The 23,229-nt window shown below is 40.9% G+C and overlaps 1 protein-coding gene across 5 annotated transcripts in view; it reads left to right on the plus strand.

Annotated features, from left to right (window-relative positions):
- The first annotated feature begins 11,031 nt into the window (after window positions 1–11,031).
- UNC13D (unc-13 homolog D) overlaps window positions 11,032–23,229 on the plus strand; it is a 57,158-nt gene continuing 44,960 nt past the window's right edge. The window contains exons 1-2 of one of the 5 annotated variants that reach the window (XM_075177813.1): window positions 11,032–11,213; window positions 15,213–15,377. Coding sequence is in view for 1 of the 5 variants with exons in the window: in XM_075177811.1 (XP_075033912.1) it covers window positions 22,960–23,016 (57 nt within the window). In the remaining 4 variants the exon portion in view is untranslated. Of the gene's footprint in view, window positions 11,214–14,192; window positions 14,274–14,944; window positions 14,963–15,212; window positions 15,378–22,624; window positions 23,017–23,229 lie in introns of those variants that run through there. The other 4 variants (XM_075177814.1, XM_075177815.1, XM_075177816.1 and 1 more) reach the window with 4 other exon arrangements.

The following is a 23,229-nucleotide window of genomic DNA, read 5'->3' on the forward strand; positions in this document are numbered from 1 at the left end:
AAGTCTACCGGGACCCACGGAGCGTGGCCCAGACTATATCTTAATATCAGCAAGTAGCATAATACATTCTCCGCAGTCTTTAAACGAGTGTCCATATAAACTTGAATTATGTGATTCATGAGTCTTACACAGACCCAGCATGTTGGTATTTAATTGTCAGTGTGTCGATTGGCCAGAAACAATTTTGTCTTGTCAATGTATATGCACCCAATACATGGTCTTTTTTTCATGCAGATATATTGATTTGGGGCTCCTCAAACTTTATCTTTGGGAATGATCTGAACACAGTTCCTGATGAATATATGGATTAGTCACACCAATATACCAGACTACATTCTAGACCAGGCCTGTCCAACCTGCGGCCCTCCAGATGTTGTGAAACTACAAGCCCCAGCATGCTTTGCCAGTAGACAACCTGTTGATAGCTGGAGGGGCATGCTGGGACTTGTAGTTTCACAACATTTGGAGGGCCGCAGGTTGGACAGGCCTGTTCTAGACTATTCACATGAAATTATGATATTAGCTATGTTTGTATCAGTGTACCCTTATTTTTTTTTTCAACTTAAGCTCATCACCAACATATACTCAGAATTTACCTGGAGATTCTCAGCCTGGCGGTTAATGTATTAACCTGCAAGTTTCCAGTGGGTTTGAAAAGTGGAGATGTTTCCTATAGCAACCATTTAGATTCTAGTTGTCATTTATTTAGTACAGTCTTCAAAATGACAGCTAGAAACTGGTTGCTATAGGCAACATCTCCACTTTTCAAACCCGCCGGAAACTTGCAGCTTGATCAATTTACCCCCTGGACTTTCCCAAGGGATTGGAAAGTAAATTAGGCACATTTTATATGGGACACGGAGATAGATCATATCAATTTATATTGGGCTACCTCTAAAGCTGTGCTTACAGAACATAAGTAAATGAAATACATGGCTCACAAATAGAAAAGTGTAGAAAAAGCCTGTAAATAGCTCAATGCTAACTAACACAGGCATACACATTGTAAACTAATGGACATTAAGCAAAATCGACTGGCATATTTTAAGTCCAAACAACTATTAGAAATGCTTTCAGGAGCAAGCCTCAACTCCATTGGACTACCAAAAAAATATATATTTTAGGTTTCTGAATTGTCCTGGCATGTTGTTGTTTTTTCGCACTTGACCTTATAAAACTAATATAAAGATACTTACAATAAAATATTAATACATAACACTGAAGTCACAGACCTAGTGAGCGTAAGTTGTTTAAAGACTACTATTCTAAAATATATACCCCCAACTACCAAGCCTTCCCGGAAGAGGGAGGAACGTCTCTCCAACAAACAAAACTCCCCAAGTTGTCTAATTTAGAAAGAGGAATTATTAATAGTTCCATCTCGGTGGAGGAACTTGTGTGCTCTATTTCTACACGTACGATGGAGAAATCACCAAGGCCTGACTGCTTAAACAGTGACTACTAAAAGTCAAATTGCCCTACATTTAATAACATTCTACAAGCACATTAACTGCCCTCTCTCTTTAGTGAAGCTAAAATAATGTTACTGCTAAAGCTGGCGGAGACCCATGGTTAATAAACCTCTTTTAACCTATTTCATTGCACAAACAACATTTTAAACGACTAACTAAAATAATGATTTGTCTTCTTATGCTACTTTCAGGGCTGGTCACAGAATTGGTTCATGGTAGATCTATTTCACATAGTATTAAAACAGTTTTAACTGATTATTTCATCCACTCAACTTAAACAGAGAAGAATATCCTGGTCACTTTAGACTTGCTCAAAGCATTTGACTGTATAGCATAAGTTGATTCACACAATGAAACCATTGTTAGGACCATTTATCAAAGCCATGTACCAACAAAGGGGCTCCGTTAAAGTTGGGCGCATCTTCCGTCCAAACGTACACGTGAAATGGGGGAAGCAGAAAATGTCACTTGTGTGGTTATTTTGAGTCACACATAACTTGAGATAAGCGAAACTTAAAATTGTATGTTAGAATGCATCAGTATGTTTTAAGCGTATCATGATGCGACTGCATAGTGGAGACACCAGGCATCACCGTTTGTTTAATGTATATTTAGAAAAAAACTAAAATAATTTTAAAAAAATGTAAAAAAACACCCACAACATGCACCCCCTGTTCCCCTCTCCACAAAGTGAACAAAGTACCTGGGCTCATAGTGCTGTTTACTGCCTATGCAGGGGGGACTTCCACACTAATACCCCGTTCCACTTCCTCAAAAACCTGGGTTGTTGCCGGGGAGGGCCCCGAGTGTGAACGGGTCCCCTGCATCGGGAATTAGGACTGGGTCTTTTGCAGGGTTATTCCCAGCTTCGACCTGTTTAGCCTTCAGTCTGATCGGTGAGACCTGGGTTTTTCAACCCTGGTCTCACCGAACACTATTGAAAGTTAAAAACTACAAATCAACATCACAAGAGGAGCCAATCAAAGCTCCTCTTGTAATGTTGCCAGGCAGACCCGGGTATATCTGGGATATTGCCGAGGCTCCAATGTGAACACAGCATTACACAGCTTGGGGTCGCCCTATTCTAGTGGGACACAGCCCCAGCCTGTTCAGCACAGGGCTGAATTCCATTGGGGAAAACAGCCCCATGTCGATAGTACTGGGACTTACTCCCATACCTTTCAGCTGTACATCTTGGAGTATCTATTGTTTAAACTTAAAATGTATTATGTGGCACTACTGGTCCTAGCAATAATAAACTGCTTTGGAATGCTGATGCTTGTAGAACCACTAGTGCCAGCATGCCCATGACTGCCAGAGCATGCTGGCGCTTGTAAATGCAACGGAAGGCAGAATATTGTACACTCAGTGGACCTCAATACAGCCCATGTGGGTAGTGCAGAGGACAATATATAAGGCTTCAAAGCCTTCTGTGGGCAATTGGATCTGATAATCAATCTAGTAAGAATAACACCCACACTAAAGACCTTACTGAATCTGTTGCAAAACTGGAGTGAGCACTGTGAAATGTCTAACACAGGATCCTATTGCAAAAGAAAATACCACTGCACTAGGTATCGCTATTCCAGTGTCATATGCTTGTCAATTATAAATATTTAGGTAACATGATTACTGGATGGTGCACTTCAACACAGATAGCTAATCAGGTAAAAAAAAAGAGGATAGGAAGAAATTGTGTATTCGAAGGCACTCCGCGATATCAATAATAAATTAAAATAACTATATCTTTATTGGTATGCTTTAAGAAAATCCCACTATATGATCAGATATGAGGGTACAGACATATGCTTATTTATAGAACTGTCACCAGTAATTCTAGGACAATGGGGTGAGCTTAAGTTTATTATAGAAATCCTGACCAAATAGGATATTGGATACAGTTGGGAATTCCCATTAAAGCTTGCAGTGCTCCTCAATGGCCGCCTGTATCAGTCTCTTTGTCCTCAGAGGGCCAGGAATTAGGAATTAGTATTCCCTTTGGGCCAGCATGACGAACTGGGAACCAACCAGCATCCTTGTCTCCTCTCAGATCAGATTGGGTTTACAGTGGGAAGACCACAAAGGACATCTCACAGGATCATGGGCTGATTAGTATACCACCATCTGTGATTTCCTAAAAACTGCTTTACAATTTCCAATCAAGCAGGTAATTGAGGTTGAGTGCCTTAATTGCGTACATTGATTTTGACCTGGCTTCCCTCATGTAGACACTAGTAGTCACCCAAGTGATAGGCTTGTAACTTGCTTACATGTGTTCCTCCAATTTAAGTTATTGTCTCGTTTTAATTTTTTGTTGTTACAACTTATAAAACAGTTAAAATGTTGCGCGGGCCGTGGGGAGTGTGAAGGTTGTACCGAGAAGTGTCATAACACCAAGTACCAGAACACTATCTCCATTCAGCTGCTGGCCCCAGAGATTTGTCAACGCTGTTGTTATCTCTGTTCCTCCTCTGGTGACCTTCAGTGATTGCAGCTGCTGCCACGACTTCTGAGAACTTGGGGAACAAGTGTCCTGTCTCTGTATAGTAATAAGTGTGATGCAAAAGTGATTCCCAGAAGAGGAAGGAGATTAAGTTCAGATAACATGGTTGCCATCAGCTGACTGTCTTGAAAGATGAACCAGTGATGGCAGAAATGTCACGTCTCCACCTTCCACCACTGTCTCCGTATTCTGACCATACCACACCACCAATGTACAGCACTGCGTAATTCGTTGGCATTTAAAAGTAAAAGATTGTTATAATAGTTTCATTGGTTAATCTATTCATACATAACATATTCCCCATCCTCTTCCAAACCTTTTGCTGGTAAGAGATGGAACGTAATGAACATTATAATCCGTAGTATATATTCCTCTTGAACATGTACCTGTTACTTATGGATGATGTCTGTCATTAGATGACCTTGTTATAGTCCATCATGGAAACAGTTTATATAACTCCACCAAGAGGGAGAAAAAACAGTTTTTATTGTACTCAGCGTTTCAGGGATGTGATCATGGTTCCGAATACACATTTTATTAGGGGTGCAGAGCCCAAATTCTGGCCCATTGTGTACTTTGTATAAGGTAAGAATAAGTGCCTACTGTTGACAGAATCTGATATATACTGGGATAATGAAGGCAGGTTTCTCATAGTAGATATGGTGTTGGGTAAATTGCCAATGATTTTGTGCTTCTATCCTCCCAGTGATGCTTAAACTAAATTTTATTATGAAAGTGTCACTGTCTAATTCCTTTAACACTCCTTTCCCTCTCTCAGACCATCACTTTATCACCCGCAAGCTCTCCTTTACCAGTTTAACTGTACTCCTCCTAAACTCTTCCAAGCCTCCTCATACCCACAGAAATCTCACTTCTATTGATTTAAAAACAATTTTCCACCTCTCGGCCACAACTCCTCTCCCCAATATCTACATTCTCCTCTGATTTAGCGGTACCATATCTTAACCAAACACCAGCAAGAGCCATTGAACAAGTAGCTATAGCTACTCTACTATCAGCATTGGCCATGATCTTAGCCGTGGCACACTCAAGAAGCGTGTTGCCTTCATAAATGTCCCCCAAAGTTGAATGAATGTGCGAAAATGTTGTACATCTAATGTCTTCCTCGAATAGACTTCCATCTACTAATCCTATGGATTAGTAGATGGACATTCTAGCTCTGGACATTCTAAACAAACATACTTCCAATCTCTCATATTCACTCAGACTTTTAACACCAAACACTTCTTTAATACTTTTAATTCTTTTTTCAACCCTCCTAAACCAACCGCTCCGACCACCATCATTGTTGCCTACATCCGATCAGTGTACAAATCCTGTTACATAAATCTATTAGACATTTCCAGAATGTGCCTATATCTCACACAAAAAACAGCAAAAGCTTTAATTTATGCACAAATTATCTCCTGCATTGACTATTGCAATTCCCTTCTTACTGGTCTTTTAAATGCAGCAGCTAGACTGATTTTCCTTGCCAAACTTTCTACTGCTCCTCAGCTCTGTCAGCCCATACCTTAGTTACCTAATCCAATATAAATTACTTCTAGTAACGTACAAAAAGACTGCACCAACATACATTGTCACAGGATGGACCGCCTATGCCCCCATGATCGTCAATGCTCAAAATCAAAAGTCATGAAACATTGGGTGGAACTAAGAGGACTATTAGGCAGGGCCATCTTTTCCATTGGGCACGATGGGCAGCTGCCCGGGGGCCCCACGGGCAAGGGGGCCCCATAGGCACGGCTTTTAATGAGAATAAATAAGCCTGCAAAAGAAAAAAACCTGCAAAAAAACCTACAAGGGTCACTGAGCAAGTACATCTATCTATTTCTATCTCTATATATCTATATCTGTATCTGTATACATCTATATATCTATATCTATATCTAGGGGCCCTGGTGCTGTACTGGGCACAATAATTCATCTAATGGCTTGATCAGGCTCTTTTTGCAAAGAAAATATCGCTTTGCACTTAAAAGAAGTAAAGAGTTATAAAGGAGTAAAAGAGAACAGACATAACCTAAACTTATCTACACTTCCCAGAGGTAACATGTAGAAATCCTCTATATCAGCCTATGTTATATTACAGGTTCCTTTTCAATTTTCCTCATGTGTCTACAACTCCACCACAATGATACAATTGCCAACGATAGAACTGTTATGAATTATGCCAACACGAACCATCTATATAAATATAGTTGTACAAAATATAGTAAATCAGAGTATACAGCCATGAAAATAAAAGTTTCAAAAGATGCAAACATAAAATAGCCCAAAAAACACTTTGCATCTGCAGCAAAATTTGTAATATGGCTCTGAGAAATAAGCCCTTCACAATGCTTAGTGCGGGTACCTAATAGATGGGCAGCATGGTGACTTAGTGGTTAGCACTTCTGCCTCACAGCACTGGGGTCTTGTGTTTGATTCCCGACCATGGCCTTATCTGTGTGGAGTTTGCATGTTCTCCCTGTGCTTGCGTGGGTTTCCTCTAGGCACTCTGCTATCCTCCCACACTTCAAAAACATACTAGTGGGTTAATTGTCTGTGTTTCTGTCCGGCAATATATATATTAATGAATTTAGACTGTAAGCTCTAATGGAGCAGGGACTGATGTCTGTTCTCTGTACAGCGCTGCACAATTAGTGGCACTATATAAATAGCTTATGATGATGATAACCAAGAGCCAACTGTAAACAATATTAATACTTAAGAGGGGTAGGAATAGACCTCAAGCCCATTATGCCACATACAGGTCCTGATTCATCTTTGAATGCAATGTGAATGCAAGTTGCGTTTTTAAAACGAGCAAGGAACTTACACGTACACAAGCCTGTGTTCATATCAAAGTGGATCTCAAGATGCATTGCCATTTGAATCTGGGTATAAGTATGCTTTGCAGAACAGACTGCAGGATATCTATATGCATATATGCAATATCAAGTCCTATCAGAATACATGCAAAAAGAAAAAAACATTGTTAAGAAATAACCAATTCATAATACTATAACCATAATAAAAATGTGGTTTAAAAAAAAAAAGTTGTTTTTTTTTACAGTTTTTACACAGGATTACAGTTTTGCTGTAAAGCACAAGGCTGCCCCTTTAGATACTTCTTTTCCCCTCCAAACACTTCCTCACCTGCTGCGCTGTGAAATGCTTGTAGCGATTCCTGAGTTAGGCTCATCCCCTGCGATGACGGCAGGTAAAGTAACCGGGATGGTTATTGCTATGATATTGAATTTATTGCTCCTTGCTAACGCTGATGGGCTGTCCCGATTGCCTTAGGAGGCTGCTCCCAAAGTACAAAGGGACAGAAACACATTAGATTATTTACACTGGCTCAAGTTGAAAGCCTTCCCATTACAGGAGCAATAATACAAAGTATTGGTTGCTACGCTAAAAGGATGGACAGGCCCACCCAACGGAAGCATGAGCTGACTATTAATGCTGGCTGTATCATGTGGAGAATGTAAATCATGGTTCCTGCCAAGTTGCAGGTGAAGGTACTCAAGGAGCTTCATGTGGTGCACATTGATAGTGTATAGTGTAGTATACATACATCGATGTGCCACAACATTAAAACCACTGACAAGTGAAGTGAATAACATTGATTATCTTGTTACAATGGCATCTGTCAATGAGGTGGGATATATTAGGCAGCAAGTGACCAGTTAGTTATTGAAGTTGATGTGTTGGAAGCAGGAAGAATGGACAAGCGTAAGGATCTGAGTGACTGTGACAAGGTCCAAATTGTGATGGCTACACGACTGGGTCAGAGCATCTCCAAAACAGCAGGTCTTGTGGGGTGTTCACGGTATGCAGTGGTTAGTACCTACCAAAAGAGGGCCAAGGAAGGGCAACCTGTGACAGGGTCATGGGCGCCAAAGGCTCATTGAGGCACGTGGGGAGCAGAGGCTAGCCTGTCTGGTCCTATCCCACAGAAGAGATACTGTAGCACAAGTTGCTATAAACGTTGTTCTGGCTATGATAGAAAGGTGTCAGAACACACAGTGCATAGCAGCTTGCTGCATATGGGGCTGCGTAGCCATTGACCATTCAGAGTGCCCATGCTGACCCCTCTTCAACACTGAAAGCCCCTACAATGGGCACGTGAGTGCGAGAACTGGACCATAAAGCAATGGAAGAAGATGGCCTGGTCTGATGAATCAAGTTTTCTTTTGCATCATGTGGACGGCTGGATGCATGTGCGTCATTTACCTGGGGTAGAGGTGACACCAGGATGCACTATGGTAGAGGTGGCCAACCAACGGCTCTTGAGCCTCTTGCAGCTCTTTGAGTTTAAATGTAATAGACATGTGGGAAGGTCTGATGGCATTTAAGGGGTACGTGGTGAGGTCTGGTGGCATGTGGGAAGGCTGATGGTTATGTAAGGGGCATGTGGGGAGGTCTGATGGTAGCTGGAGAGGTCTGATGGGCATGTGGGGATATCTGACAGGCATTTCTGGGGCATGTGGGTAGATTTGATGGCATGTGAAGAGGTCTGATGACATATGGAGAGACCAATGTGTATGTAAGGTGCATGTCGGAGTATCTGATGGCATGTGAAGAGGTCTGAGGGGCATGTTGGCTATTTATGACTTTACCCCACTTCAACAGTTCCCTTCACAGCGATTGTGGATACAGAAGTAGCGTGAGCTACTGTGGAGAGACTGTAAGTACCCTTTAAACCCTCCTTCACTGGACACGGCAGCAAGGTAAGAGCTGAGTTGATTATTATTATTATATTATTATTATTATGAACATTTTGGCAATGTTAGATATCTTCTTTTTCACGTAGCAAGATATTGTAAATTATGTTATATTTTCAATGTATGTGTGTGTGGTATGTATGCGCATGTTTATACTGTGTATATGTATATGCACATATATATAAAAGGTCAAATTGGCTATTTGCCGTATCTATAGATATAATTTGGCTCTTAGGCTCCGACTGGTTGGCCACCCTTGCACTATGGGAAAACGTAAAGCCAGTGGAGCCAGTGTGATGCTCTGGGCAGTGTTCTGCTGGGAAACCTTGGGTCCTGGCATTCATGTGGATGTTACCTTGACACCTACCACCTACCTAACCATTGCTGCAGACCAAGTACACCTCATCATGGCATTCCTTGATGTCAGTGGCCTCTTTCAGCAGGACAATGCTCTCTGCCACACCTCAAAAATTGTTCAGGAATGGTTTGAGGAACATGATAAAGAGTTCAAGGTTGGCATCTAAATTCCCCAGATCTCAATCCGATTGAGCATCTATGGTATATGCTGGAAAAACAAGTCCGAGCCATGGAGGCCCCACCTTACAGGACTTAATGGATCTGCTGCTAACGTCTTGGTGCCAGATACCACAGGTCACCTTCATAGGTCCATACATCAATGGGTCAGAGCTGTTTTGGGGGTGTGACGGGGATCTACACAATATTATGCAGGTGGTTTTTAATATTGTGGCTGATCAGAGTATTACACAATAGTAATGGTGATCCCCTAACACATATATTGCACAGTAGTGAGATGACTCCCTGAACATACTGTATATTAGACAATAGTAATGATGATCCTCTAACACATATATTGCACAGTAGTGAGAGTGGCTTCCTGAACATACTGTATATTACACAATAGTAATAGTGATATCCACTATATATACAGTATATTGTCACAATACTGGTTGTGAAAACTTTGAACCCTTTCTGATTCCTGACCAAATAACTAGGATTGCCACATTATTGTAAGTATTATTTTCTTGAACACATGAATAATTTTATGGATGCCATTTATATACCCATTGTATCCATTTCAAAATTAATCCTTGTACTGTAAGTGTTGACCTTTATTTCAACACTCACACATATACAAGAAGACAATTAGGAGGACAATTTATTTTATTGGATTGTATCTATATAGTTTCATTTGTTTATTAAGTGTGTCATGTTGTCTGTGTATTTGCATGTCTTTTGCAGCTGAAACTTTTATTTATTTTCAGTAATAGGGTAGGATACCCTTGTGTTCTGTGCAGCATTGTAAAGTGTTTTTTTTTTTTTATAGGTGCCCTAAAATGCTCTCTGCATTGTAACTTGTACACTATAGATCACTCTCTGTTCTATAGAGGTCATTATCATGCTCTATGTATTGTGTAGAGGTCACTAAAGTGCTCTACGTATTGTATAGAGGTCATTAGAATGCTCTATGTATTGTATAGATGTCGTTAGAATGCTCCATGTATTGTATAGAGGTTACTAAAGTGCTCTACGCAATGTATTGAGGTCATTAGAATGCTCTATGTATTGTATAGAGGTCACTAAAGTGCTCTATGTATTATATAGAGGTCGTTAGAATGCTCTTTGTATTGTATAGAGTCCACTACAATGGTCTTTGTAGTGTATGTTGGTCGTTAAGATGCTCTCTATATTGTATTTAAGATGTCAGGTTCTACTTTGCTGTTCTGAAGTCACATCTGTTTTAAGTTGAACATAGCAGGACCATTGAAGATGTTATAATCACTTTAGACAAGGCCTGTCCAACCTTCGGCCCTCCAGATGTTGTGAAACTACAAGCCCCAGCATGCTTTGCTGGTAGACAACCAGTTGATAGCTGGAAGTGCATGCTGGGACTTGTAGTTTCACAACATCTGGAGGGCCGCAGGTTGGACAGGCCTGATTTAGACCCTGTTGTTGCCACTTATAACAAGACATAAAAATCAGGGAATATTTTATCTTTTTGTTTCATTTAGTTACACATTTGCACAGTCACGTGATTGGAAAGCATGTATGTATTTCCCACACTCCTACGGCCATATAATATACTATTACATAACGCAAGGCTTCTGTTTTACGCATTATGTAATTTTGCCACTCCCTGACAAATTTCTCAGTTTGCTTCCATATAGATCAGTGTCTGTCTGAACAATATGTTGCAACAAGCAGTTCCTATTGGTTATTTCCCTGACAGGGAGCAGTAACTCTTTCACTTAGTCTGGCCTTGAATAAAGCAGACACAGTCATTTTGCAGTTAATCCACAACACAAATAGATATTATATCTCTCAGTACAATTGTTCCAATCCCTTAGCTGTCATGCATTGTGGTCGTTGCGTCATACTCAGCACAGCTTAGTAAATATGGCCCTGGATGAGTTTATCAATGCTGAAGGCCAAAGTCCACATTAAGCGATAAACTGCTGGAAAGACCAGTTCCTCTCTAAACACCAGGTAAGATATTTTTTTATTCATTATACAGTGGAGAGAACATAAATCTTGTCTTCTATAGGACAGAGCTTGGAGATGTGTGAAATTATACAAATGATTAGAATTACATAAGACGTACTTAGATAATGGAAAATTAAACTGTAAACTCAATGAAATTTTCTTTGGAATAGGCCTGAGCTAGAAAGAAACAGGGTTGATAAATTCTTGTCCACTGCCATGCTGTGGTACATGTGAGTTTTCCTGTAATTACACATGGTACTGGTCACCTACAAGCAGGGCAGCCAAGAGGATTTTTGGGTCCTGGAACAGCAGCTTCTTGGAGCCCCTTCCACAGCACCCGAAGGGGGAATGGCCACACCAGGTTGGTGGCTCATCCCACTACACAGGCATGCCAGGACCTGCCCTCTCGGCGCCCCTTCCTATGGGACCTACCAAAGCAGTCCATTTTGATAAAATATACATGGACACAAAGCAATAAAACACACTATATTCAACAAGCAGCCACCAAAACCTTCTGACCAAAATTGACTTGAGTGCCGAAAAAGAATTAACCTTATAATGATTAACAAAAGTGTACAATAAGGGCCATACTGCCGCCGTAGATATCTCACATGATGTACTTTAGGCTGGACGTGCCCACAAGGTAAAAATGCTCTGGTAGAGAGTGCTTTAAGGCTTTGTACACACTACAGGTTTTACACCCGGTTATCAGGCCAATCACATGATAAACCACCGTTCGGCCCGATATCGCATTAGGATTTTTAATTCTCTCAGATCTAGAATGGCTCTGAACTCCCCGCACTGTTTTCTTTTTTTTTTATTGCTTTTTTTTTAATCTCTTTATTGAAATTTTTTACATTATTAAAAAAGGAAAACCTTAACAACATTAAACTAAAGCTAATCCCACCCAGGGGTAGTAACAGTGTCATAAAATCAAACCTACAATATTTAAGTATAGTCTAAATCAGAAATATATTGGTGGTTAAACATGCAATATAACAATAAAGAAAACATTTTAATAATTTTATTTTTTTTGTGAAGTGTTCTTAGTCACAACAACAAGTCTTTATCATTTCAATTTAAGCATATATATCTATAATGTCCGAATATTAAAATAGTTGTGGTTAGGTGACTGTACAGGGCATAATACCAAAGAGAGATCCATCTCCCGCAGCCCCTCCGTAAAGAGAAATCCTCCACTGATACCATACTTTCTCAGATCTATTTTACTGTTTTCTTATTAGGAAGAAGGTGAGTAGACACTAGTTTACCTGGTACCCCTGGAAATCATGGCATTAACCTTAGAAAATGTATCCCACAATTAGGACAGTTCTCTTTCCAAAGGGTACATTCTGCCCAGTGTTTTATGGAAGAAGAAACCTTTTTCGACTGAGGACATTCTTCCTTTGTAGAAGACAACATCTTGATTTTTACTGGAAAAAAGTAGAAGGACGTAGGACTCCCTCAAACATCATGGGCTATATTTAATAAACTGCGGGTTTGAAAAAGTGGGGATGTTGCCTATAGCAACCAATCAGATTCTAGCTTTCATTTATTTAGTGCATTCTACAAAATGACAGCTAGAATCTGATTGGTTGCTATAGGCAACATCTCCACTTTTTCAAACCCGCCATTTAGTAAATATACCCCCATGACCTTATCTGCCTTCACTGGCTGATGTTCATACAAATCTAGAATATTGCTCTTAGCACGACTACAAGGCTAATTTGCTTCAACTTCAAACACAGATTTAGTTCACCAGATCACTGTTTGTATCTCATCTTCTTATTGCTTCAGGAACTACAATTGTTGGTAGTGGTCAATGTGGAAATTTAAAGGTGGCGTTATGAAAAATGTAATGGGAATGTAAGTGATTAGAATAGTTTTACAATGAAGGCTGTAGGAGAAGTGGAGGACTGGCCCCACTTCCACCACTGGCTGTTGGCATATGCATTATTGGGACTACAGTGGCAGTTTCTGATATATTAAAGAATAGTATGCTAGCATCAGATAAATGGAATCCTTTATCTACTCTCAGGCCCCATCTTGTGCCGGAACTTAGATATAGTGATAGGAACACTTTCACTTTCATCTATGAGGGACAGAGCACACTGCTAACCATAGACAAGCACTGTACCGTTTTCTAGTTAAGGGTCACATGACTACAGATTGTGACAGATTGCTGGCCCTAACTCTTCTTCTCTGTCTCCCATTCCCATTGTGGAAACCAACCCTACAGAAACTGACATAGGGCATAACAGCACATACTATCACAAAGCAGAGTACGGTGGTCCAGGGTAGCTGGGGTGGCTCTGTAAGTAGGGAAGGCTGGCAGTCTTTGGTCTGAGGGTTAGCACCAGCGACCTATGGAATTATAGCACCCATGTTTAAACTAATAGGCTATTATGGAAAGAAAGATTGATACTTGTTAATTATATGGGCTCCATTTGCAAAACTGTCATTCAGTTCACCTTTCTACCACTGATGCTGCTAAAGGGAGAGCAGAGGATGGGGTGTAGCAGAAGCTGGGGAGAGTTTTGAAAAAGTGTGTGTGTGTGGGAGGGGGGGGGGGGGAGGGGGTATACGACCCACAACAGTCCAGTTATTCACGGAACCGTCCTGATTTTTGGGTGGCATAAGTGCTGCATTGGCAAAAGATGTCCTTTGGATCAGAACGGAGACTTTATTGAGCAGACTGGGGGAGTGGGCAAAGAAATGAGCAACATACATTTTGTATTGTATGGAATTCTTATTACTTTTAGTTAATGTTTATTGAAGGGGATAAAAAAAAGTTACATTATAACCAGGTTCAGTAAATCTGCCATGATAAAAATTGTAGTGTAAATAACTTTGGCAACTAGAATTTTCAAAAATAATCTACAGGGTGCCAGAGTCTGTATCGTCCTTGGATAGCTCGCACATCTTTCAAACTTCTTTTTTTGTTTTATATAAGGAAGTAACCCTATTTTTTTCTATTGTATCACTCTCATTTTCCCAATTTGTGGTTTTCCTGTATGTTTGCAATTTGCCTATATCGAGCGTCACAGATGCAGCTCAATACAGGTACTTTTTTATGGAAGAGATGTCCTGTTTTAAAACTTTAAGATGTTTCTTATTTAATGTTACAAGAAGACAGAATCCATATTGATTTAAATTGCACAACCCTTTCTGTTATGTTAAGGACCTGTTTTCTTTAGTTGATTGCAGTTAAATATTCTTTATGAGTCTCTAACATGTACGTTTGTATGAATAATCTAAAGTTGACAACATCCTTATTTCAATAGGTGCATTAGGTTTCATTTAAATGACATACATGGAAACAGGTTTATTTCAATTTTTATCATCAGTTTTATTGAAGAAATGGTATTAACAAGATATGACAGATAAGAAAGGGGACTTCAAAACTACCCACACCAGGGGATTTTGTCAGGCAGTTCGGGTGTTTTAAACCAAATTGGTCGAAAATTGTACATTGTCCTGACTGCAGGGACATTCAGCAGGTATGCCCCACTTCACGCTGCTCTCCCAATCCTCCGCTGCCAGCAGCTCCCACTCTCCTGTGTGGTGGGTGGTGTATGGTAGAAGATTGGTCAGACTGTAGGTTGCATTACACAGCTCAATCTGCTGCTTCATGATGTGCGCTGTCTGTGCAGACTAAAGCTGGCATCATCATTGGAAGTCTCCAGTGCTCTCCACAGAGGTACTTCCCACATGGACCCGCAGGAGCGCTCCTGCACCACACACCATAGCAAGTAGGAACCTGTGTATGCTTGTGTGCGGGGTGCTTGGGGAACACATGAGAAGAGGGGTGGTGGGGGAACATATGTAACAAGGGGAAGTTGAAGTCAGGGGCTGGCTGGTCCCATAATGGGCTATCTTGGGCAGGGAACACTGGGCTAACGGCATTTTTAGCCGGCATCCACTTTCCACACTCTTTTCAGATGTATATTAACTTAGAAAACATTCTTTGCTTGCTCTATATAATATCATCATGTGTTTTAGGTATAATCATTTGGACAAATGTTCTGCAAGAATCCTAGAAGATGGAACATTTTTATGTGATTGGTGACAATAAGTACAAGATCATCACATCTGCTGGCTGAAGTGCGTAAAGGAAATTCTGTGATTGGATAAAAGCAGACACCGGTTTCTTGATGTGTGTTGAAGGTGCGTTTTTTTCTTTACTTTATTTGAAATGAGGTGGAACTGGGCATAGTTATCTGAGGGGGATAAACAGGATTCAACAAAAATTGTGAATGACGTTCAGTCCCATGATCAGCAGTCCTAGATTGAAAGACTTGCAGCTTAAATGACAATCACCTGGAATAGAACATATGCAATAAGGAGAAAGATCATAAAGAACCATCCATATGTAGCACAGTTATCATATATAAAGGAAAGAAAATGGTCACAATATTAAACTCAGAGTGAGTAATTTACAGTTGAAGGTACGTCTAGTTTTTGTTTTTTGAAAGATACATATTTCTGTACTGCACATACGCACCAAAAATGCATACTGCATATCCATACGTCTGTGTATACATTGTTGTGTACCGCTGACTGGCTTCTCCTTACACCTGGAAAGGCGGAATGGGGGCAGAGGAGCGTAGACTGAGTACAGTAAGGGCATATTGTGTATGGGCACATAGACAGGTATGCCTGTAGGGAGGTGTATTTGTTTTGGATGCCGTGCTGGAGGGCAAGTGCAACAATATGCAATGATGATGGCTAGCAGCAGCACTATGTAGCCACTTCTGATTCCTAGATTGAATCTTGACCGGGCAGATAGTGACGGCAGCTGCTCCACCATGTTGGTAATGGGCAGGGAGGGTGAATGTGGGATATCATGACATGTCTCTTTGATGTTCTCTTTATGACACTATGCTGAGAGAGGTCTCAGCTGATTAGGCAGCTGGATTGTGTCCTGGTTGACGCCATCTATACCCATGAAGTCTAGGTCTTGGAGAGTACCTGGCTGCAGCAGTTTGAGAGCCAGAAATGCAAAATGTAGACATACAGCCTCATTTAGAGTTTAACGCATTTTGCGCCCCAAACATACGTGTAAGAATTCTGTTGCAAAAATAAGAGTATTTCCATGTCTATGTTGTGTCGAACATATCTCAAGACACATCCAACTGAAAACACATCAGATTTCTGCATCAGGCGTACAAATGCTTATGCTTATGCCCCATGATATCGTAGTACATGCAAAAGTCAATGTATCCTATTCATACCAAGCGTTATTAGGTCACATCTCCAGAGGACATGCCACAGTTACATGTACACGCCCTTCCTCCACTCCGCATATACTTGCCCATCCAAGTTCTTTCTTTTCCAGACATAAGGGGGCGTGAGTCTAAGATATGCACAAATATAGATACAGAAGTCATAAGACAACTCTACAAGAGGCCCATAATCACAATTCGTAAAGACTCATATGAGAAGGAAGGCGGGTACACAGAGTCATGAGCTATTACAAAGTTTTTTGAGCCAAGGATGTTGCCAGGATCCGATTGGCATGAATCACAGGTATCAAATCACTACACGTACAAGGTTAGCGTTAGCATTCACCCCAAGACTATTCTCCAACCAACTTGACCATGCAGCTGCTGTCATGGTAGTTAATATTATCCACTTCTCCCAACAAAAGTAATATGCCCTGCAGTATCAGAAATGTCCAGTAAGATGTTCAGTAAAGTGGTGAACAGAAGCATTAATGCATAGTAAGATGCCCAGCAATAGCAGTGCCCAGCAATATCCATAAGCTGCAGTAATGCCTAGTAATATGTGAAGTAGGGTAATGCCCAGTAAGATGCCCTACAGCAATATGCCTAGTAGTAATGACCATCAGATGCCCCCAAATGTTATCAATGTGCCCACTGCCCACATATGCCAACAGCATGCCCCCACATGCCATTATTTTTCCTTACACAGACCATCCATCACCTTAGTCCCAAGATACTTATTGGTATTGGTGCTGTCTAGGTGTCTTCTGTAGTGCTGCCCACTAGTGGTGGCTCTGGGTGGCTGTAGTACACTGCTCTCCTTCCCGCTTGACAGCCTGTGGACAGAGATGGACTTCAGTTGCCAGAGGTATTGTCTTTTGCAGATGAGGAGTGTCATACTAATCATCTCTATAATATATGTATAAGCTGAGGCTGTCTCCTCATACACAGAAAATCTGCTGTCTCTGTTGGTTTGGAGACACTGGGGCAGAATTGGTTGGAAATATCGACAATGATGAAAAAAATGGGATTAAATGACCACTAGATGTAAAATACAAGAAGCTGGTTAGAGAAAGCATCTAGTAGCTACATTCAGGTGATGATGCTGTACTTTTGTAAAATAAAAAATATTATTGCCCTATAGATACCAAGCACCATCCTATTATGCAGTACTTTACAATCAGATTATCATATTAATCTAATTCCCTTCTAAAGGTGCCCACAATCCTGGCCCATCTCATCAGGTGTCAGTTGACCTATGAGTAACTCTTTGAACCCAGCAGGGTAAAGCAGCTATGCTAACCACTGTGCCACTCTACCTGCCGCTTCAACAAGCTTTAGAGCCTTGACATCTTGCATTGATTTCCCCTATAGTTGCTATTAGATCCTTGATTGCATTACTTGGACATTCCAGGAGAACTAGGAGGGCAACCTCCCAGACCTCTGGGAGACCAGGCAATCTTCCCACACTGTGGAGAGGGTGCGCTGTGATGATACAAGATGCAGTTAGCACATTGATCCACCCACTTGATGATGTAAATGGCATGATCAAGCACAGGTATGAAAAATAGGCTTGAAGGCGTCACCTTTACACAGTGTTGCTATTGTTATTTGTATTCACAAAATGACTCCATTGTCTCCGCTAACACCGCATCTATTTTAATTATATCCCTAGAGCACGAGCAATAGTTTGCTAAAAGAGTTTCCAGCATCCTTTATTGTGATTACTGACAGGAAGTCGGTTTGCTGTGTGTAGGAAAAATCTCCCCTCACAATCACAACATTATCTCAAATATATTCCAGTCCGATAAGCTCCTTAACCACTTTATAGCTGCAAACCGTCTCTTATTTTCAGGGATATATTTTCCAGGTTTGATCCTGTAAGTCTTTTTCCCCTGGAAATATCGCTGTATTTCAAAAATGACCGAGATGTACTTGTACATTGTACTTGTTTGCTATGGTGCGGTTTACTGAACAGATGGTTTTTCAGTGATTTTCGGTCATATTTTTTTTTTTCTCAAACCACCAGATTTATTAAAGGCCAAAGCTGCTGGTTTTCAAATCTCCACATCATCATCATCATCTTCATCTTCATCATCATGCTCATGTCCGTTTTGTTTTATGTAAAATATACAAAACGTTAAATGTATCATGCTTTTCTCCAGTGAGATTTCTGGCGGGTTTCCAGAAAGCCTGTTGAAATAATTAAATAAACAATTTTAGAAAATAAAAAGAAAAACTCCCCTTCTGTAACAGCTAAGCCTACTCAACATTAGGCCTCTGCAGTGAGAAATGCCCAGCCCAATGCCAAGTGAGGGCCCCTCCTGGTACCCCAACTGCTGTGTACCAAGGTGAAATTGTTGAACTATAGTGGCTGCACTTGTGGAACTACAAGTGCCAGCATGTACTGTGCACCACTGGTCCAAAATAAAACTGTACCTACCTTGTATAATCGATATAGAACTAATTATTAATTAAAAAAAAAATGTTCTATGCCTCCTTAAGGATTAAAATAAAGTTTTGTGCCCCCGTGTGATTGAAAATAAAGACATGTACTGCCTTAGTAATGTAAATAATTTATTAATATGTCCCCATTTGTATATTTAATATTATTTAAAATGATGGTGGCCATAGTTTTTCTGTAGTGCAGTGAACATAATACTGACCTGGAATATTATTCTGTTCTTGATCCGACAAAATCCATATGGGATGAAAATTTAAAAAAAACACATGGTTGTCATGGACTGCTCCCATGGAGCTCGCGATGTGAAATGATTTAATATACGATGAGCCTGCCTAATTATTAGACAGGCAGCTAGCCTTAAAAGCACAAGGTAGCGGAGGATTCCACTTTAGACATTACAAAACAAGGTCTTATGAGGGAGAACGATATGGGACATAAGGAGGAGGGGAGCGTACATTCTAGAGGGAGGGGCTAATGGAGCAAGAGTGTATGTTGTGAACGGATTAGGCAGAGGGAGTGGACGTGAGGGTTTAGGGGATAAAAAGAGGTGAGCTGTGAGGGATCATTTGAAGGATTCATGGTTGGGAGAGAGTCTGGTAGGATGAGGCTAGGACTTACATAGGTGAGGAGCTCTGCGGGAAGTCTTGGAGAAGAGAGAGGGGGGAGGTAATGAGGAGGATAGTGAGTTGAAAGGCATGGGAAATGCAGGTGTGGAAATCCTTCATATACAGACTTTTTTCTTATAGAGTACAGCCAATAAAAGTACACAGTGGTGTCTTTAGTCTTCTTCTGGTTGATCTGTGAGGGGAGATAAAGAAGAGAGAATACAGTAGTCGGTGTGGTGTTGGTGATTTACCTTTAGGGGGTGCTGCTCTTGGCTTTCTTTATTGCCATGGTTTTAGTGTGACTGGTGTAATGTGAGCTTCTGTGGTGCCTTCTTAGTGGTAAATGTATCAATTGTCCTTGTAGGTTTATGTCTCTGTAGTTTTTTTTTAGGGGAATTTCAGTAGGACAGCCTATCACACTTTATACATATGACCCACAAGATGATCCTAACTTTGCACCAAATCTTGTGTTCTAAGTGAGTCAGTTAATGGTCATTCAAATTTGGTTTATTTGTTACCAGTTTATGCTTCACCAATTTTTTTTTTTAAGGTTGCCATTGTAATGTGTCCCAAGAGGGGAGGACAGACATTGATGTACATTGTTTATGTACATATGTCGGTTGTTTAGTTATTCTTCTTGCTGGGTTGGAAGGAGTTTGGCCAGGGGGGGGGGGGATTTAGGGACTTCCCCTTGTGTCACTCTCACTGCTCTGGTGTTGGTCTATGAGTCCTAGTGAATCGGATGGGAAGGAAAAGCATAATCTGTGGCTAGCTAATCGTCACAAGATGGCTGACAGGATGTCATGACAGAACGTTGGGAGCTCGTTCCCAGACTCTATAAAAGGGAAGATACTGTCTCTTTGGCCTGCCCAGTAGGACATGAGGTAGAATCTTCTCTTCTCCTTGCAATAGGCCACTGTTTTCTCGCACATAGGAGGTCTCAGACAAAACTGATAAAACACAGTGTAAAATTTACTTTGGGGTTGTGCAAGGATTTGCGGGAATTTGCAGAGGTGCAAAAGTTAGCACTTGTTGATGGAGATAGTTGGGGAGGGGTGTTCCTTGCAAAGTGCGGACCCTCCATGCTGTTGATCAAGTTTATTATAAATAGATAAAGGACTGGAGAGGGCACATAATTAGAAATGTTATTTGCTTTACAGAGAGCTGCACAACTCAGCAATAACACATAAAGATTGCACCGGTTAAGAGCAGGTGGAGTTCGGGCTCACCCAATATGTATAATGGGGAACATTTTGTACCCTATAGTCCCATTTTAGCAGGGGCTGGATGGCAAATTTTAGCCCTGGGGGGCGGGACTCAACTCTGCAGCCTATTAGCAATATTTTAAAGGATGGCGGTAGCCCAATCATCATCATCATCATCATCATCTACTATTTATATAGCGCCACTAATTCCGCAGCGCTATACAGAGAACTCATTCACATCAGTCCCTGCCCCATTGGGGCTTACAGTCTAAATTCTCTAATATACACACACACAGACAGAGAGAAAGAGAGAGACTAGAGTCAATTTGTTAGCAGCCAATTAACCTACCAGTATGTTTTTGGAGTGTGGGAGGAAACCGGAGCACCCGGAGGAAACCCACGCAAACAAGGGTAGAACTTACAAACTCCACACAGATAAGGACGTGTTCGGGAATCAAATTCATGACCCCAGTGCTGTGAGGCAGAAGTGCTAACCACTAAAAGCCACCGTGCTGCCCAAAGTAGCCCACTAAGACACCGGCCAGGAGGGCAAATGGCCCCCAGCCCAGCTAGCCCCTGCATTTCAGTGTAAAAACATGCACTTTGCCCAATGTAAAGAAATACTGAACAAAACAGGAGGGGAAAAAAATGAAAAATTGTATTTAATGAAAGGGGTGATGCTAAATTGATACAAGGTTGGATGTGACATTTAGACTTTTGCATAGTGCACATCGTCAGATTTTCCTCTCTGCCGGCAAACCTAGGTGCAAATCTAGTTTGCAGAGGCGTCTCAAAATGCGAAAAAGTAGGCGTACGCATCCTGTATAAGTGGAAAATGACCTTCACAGTGTGTTCTCTGCTTGTGCGCTTCCTATTGGAAGTCCTGCGACCAGGCTGCACATGGAACTTGTCAGCCTCATTCCAGCATGACCATTTTCATCCTGATTTATTTAATCAAGGCTAGATAGATTTCTGCTATGACTGTTCAAAGTACCAGTTGCATCCCTTAATGTACCATTGGTTAAATTTAAGTCAATTACTTCTCTTAACAGCCATGAATTGGTTCTGCATTTTTAGCACACTCTTTCTGTTTTGGCTCAGTATTTTTTAATATTATTCTACTCATTTTAGAACAAAAAAAGGTTATTTTGGAAGAGGGCACTGAAATAGGGAACAATGACTGTGCAATATTGCATAATTAACTTAAAAACACTGATAAATGAGAAGTTTCATAGAGCAATGACAGGGCAGTTCTCACAGCGGTCAATAGGCAGTGGGCAGTAAGCCAAGGGTAACAATGAAAATCCCATACTTGTTTACTCTCCCGCAATGTCAGGGAGATTCTCACATTTCGGGTAGTGCTCGGCATTCGTATTGTTGGAATTTTGTACACAGTCTGTCCTGGCACAAAACTCAATTTGCATGGAAATTTCACCAAACTGGTGACCAACAGACCACTCCAAGGGGTAAATGTATCAAGCTGAGAGTTTTCCGGCAGGTTTGAAAAGTGGAGATGTTGGCTGTAGCAACCAATCAGATTCTAGCTATCATTTTGTAGAATGTACTAAATAAATGATAGCTAGAATCTGATTGGTTTTTCAAACCCACCGGAAAATTCTCAGCTTGATACATTTACCCCCAAGATTTCTCTATGACCTCCAGGTTCCTTGAGAACTTCTGGTTTGAATATGTATTATTAATGTGCTGTCTGCCCCATGAATCTTTTCCTTGACACCGATCACGATAAATCGATCTTCAGCCATCTCTCCTTTTCAAACTGATTTTCAAACCATTATTGTGTTTATGTTTCAAAACATACTAGGACGTGTGATAAGAGGCTGACATTGGTTTCTCTTTTCCTATTGGTTGGCCATCAGGGGTTAAAGCAGTAGATCTGGGGACAGTCTCTCCATCTCTATGTCATGCATCACTTCCTCACACCAGATAAAGTTGTGGTTTCCTTTGAGAAACTGTAAAACTTCTCATCAGAAGGGTGCCAGCAGTTAGGTTATGTTAGGGAACTTTAAGTCTTTATATCGACTAAGAATTATTTAGAATTTTAGTTGTGTTTGGATACATGAGCGGTGTTGAGTGATGGATCTGTGAGGATAGAAGGTATAGTTTACTATTATGAGTAATAGCTGAAGGTGACGCATAGTTGGAGTTCGTCGACTGTTTTTGCACAAACTTTCTGAGTTGCAAGGAAGATTCTGCCCAGTGCAGGGTCTGTATAACAGCTGTGGATGTATTATGGAGACCTCAGATAAAACAAGTGATGGTTCGCCACCTGGAAGTAAAGACTCAGAGGTATGCTATAATAAATTGCATTTTTTTCACACCGTGTTTTCCTGACCCTCTCTTGCTTGTATTTCTTCTCGGCCTATATAATAATTTTTTTATACTACATCTCAGATCTCTTACTTCGTAGTAAGTTGGTGCTTTAGAGTTACAGATCAGCCTTGTTATGGCCAATATGTAGCAAGGACATATAAGTCACACTGTACACAGTCATTGCAACGC

The sequence above is a fragment of the Mixophyes fleayi genome, chromosome 6 (genome assembly GCF_038048845.1).
Source record: "Mixophyes fleayi isolate aMixFle1 chromosome 6, aMixFle1.hap1, whole genome shotgun sequence".
NCBI lineage: Eukaryota > Metazoa > Chordata > Amphibia > Anura > Limnodynastidae > Mixophyes > Mixophyes fleayi.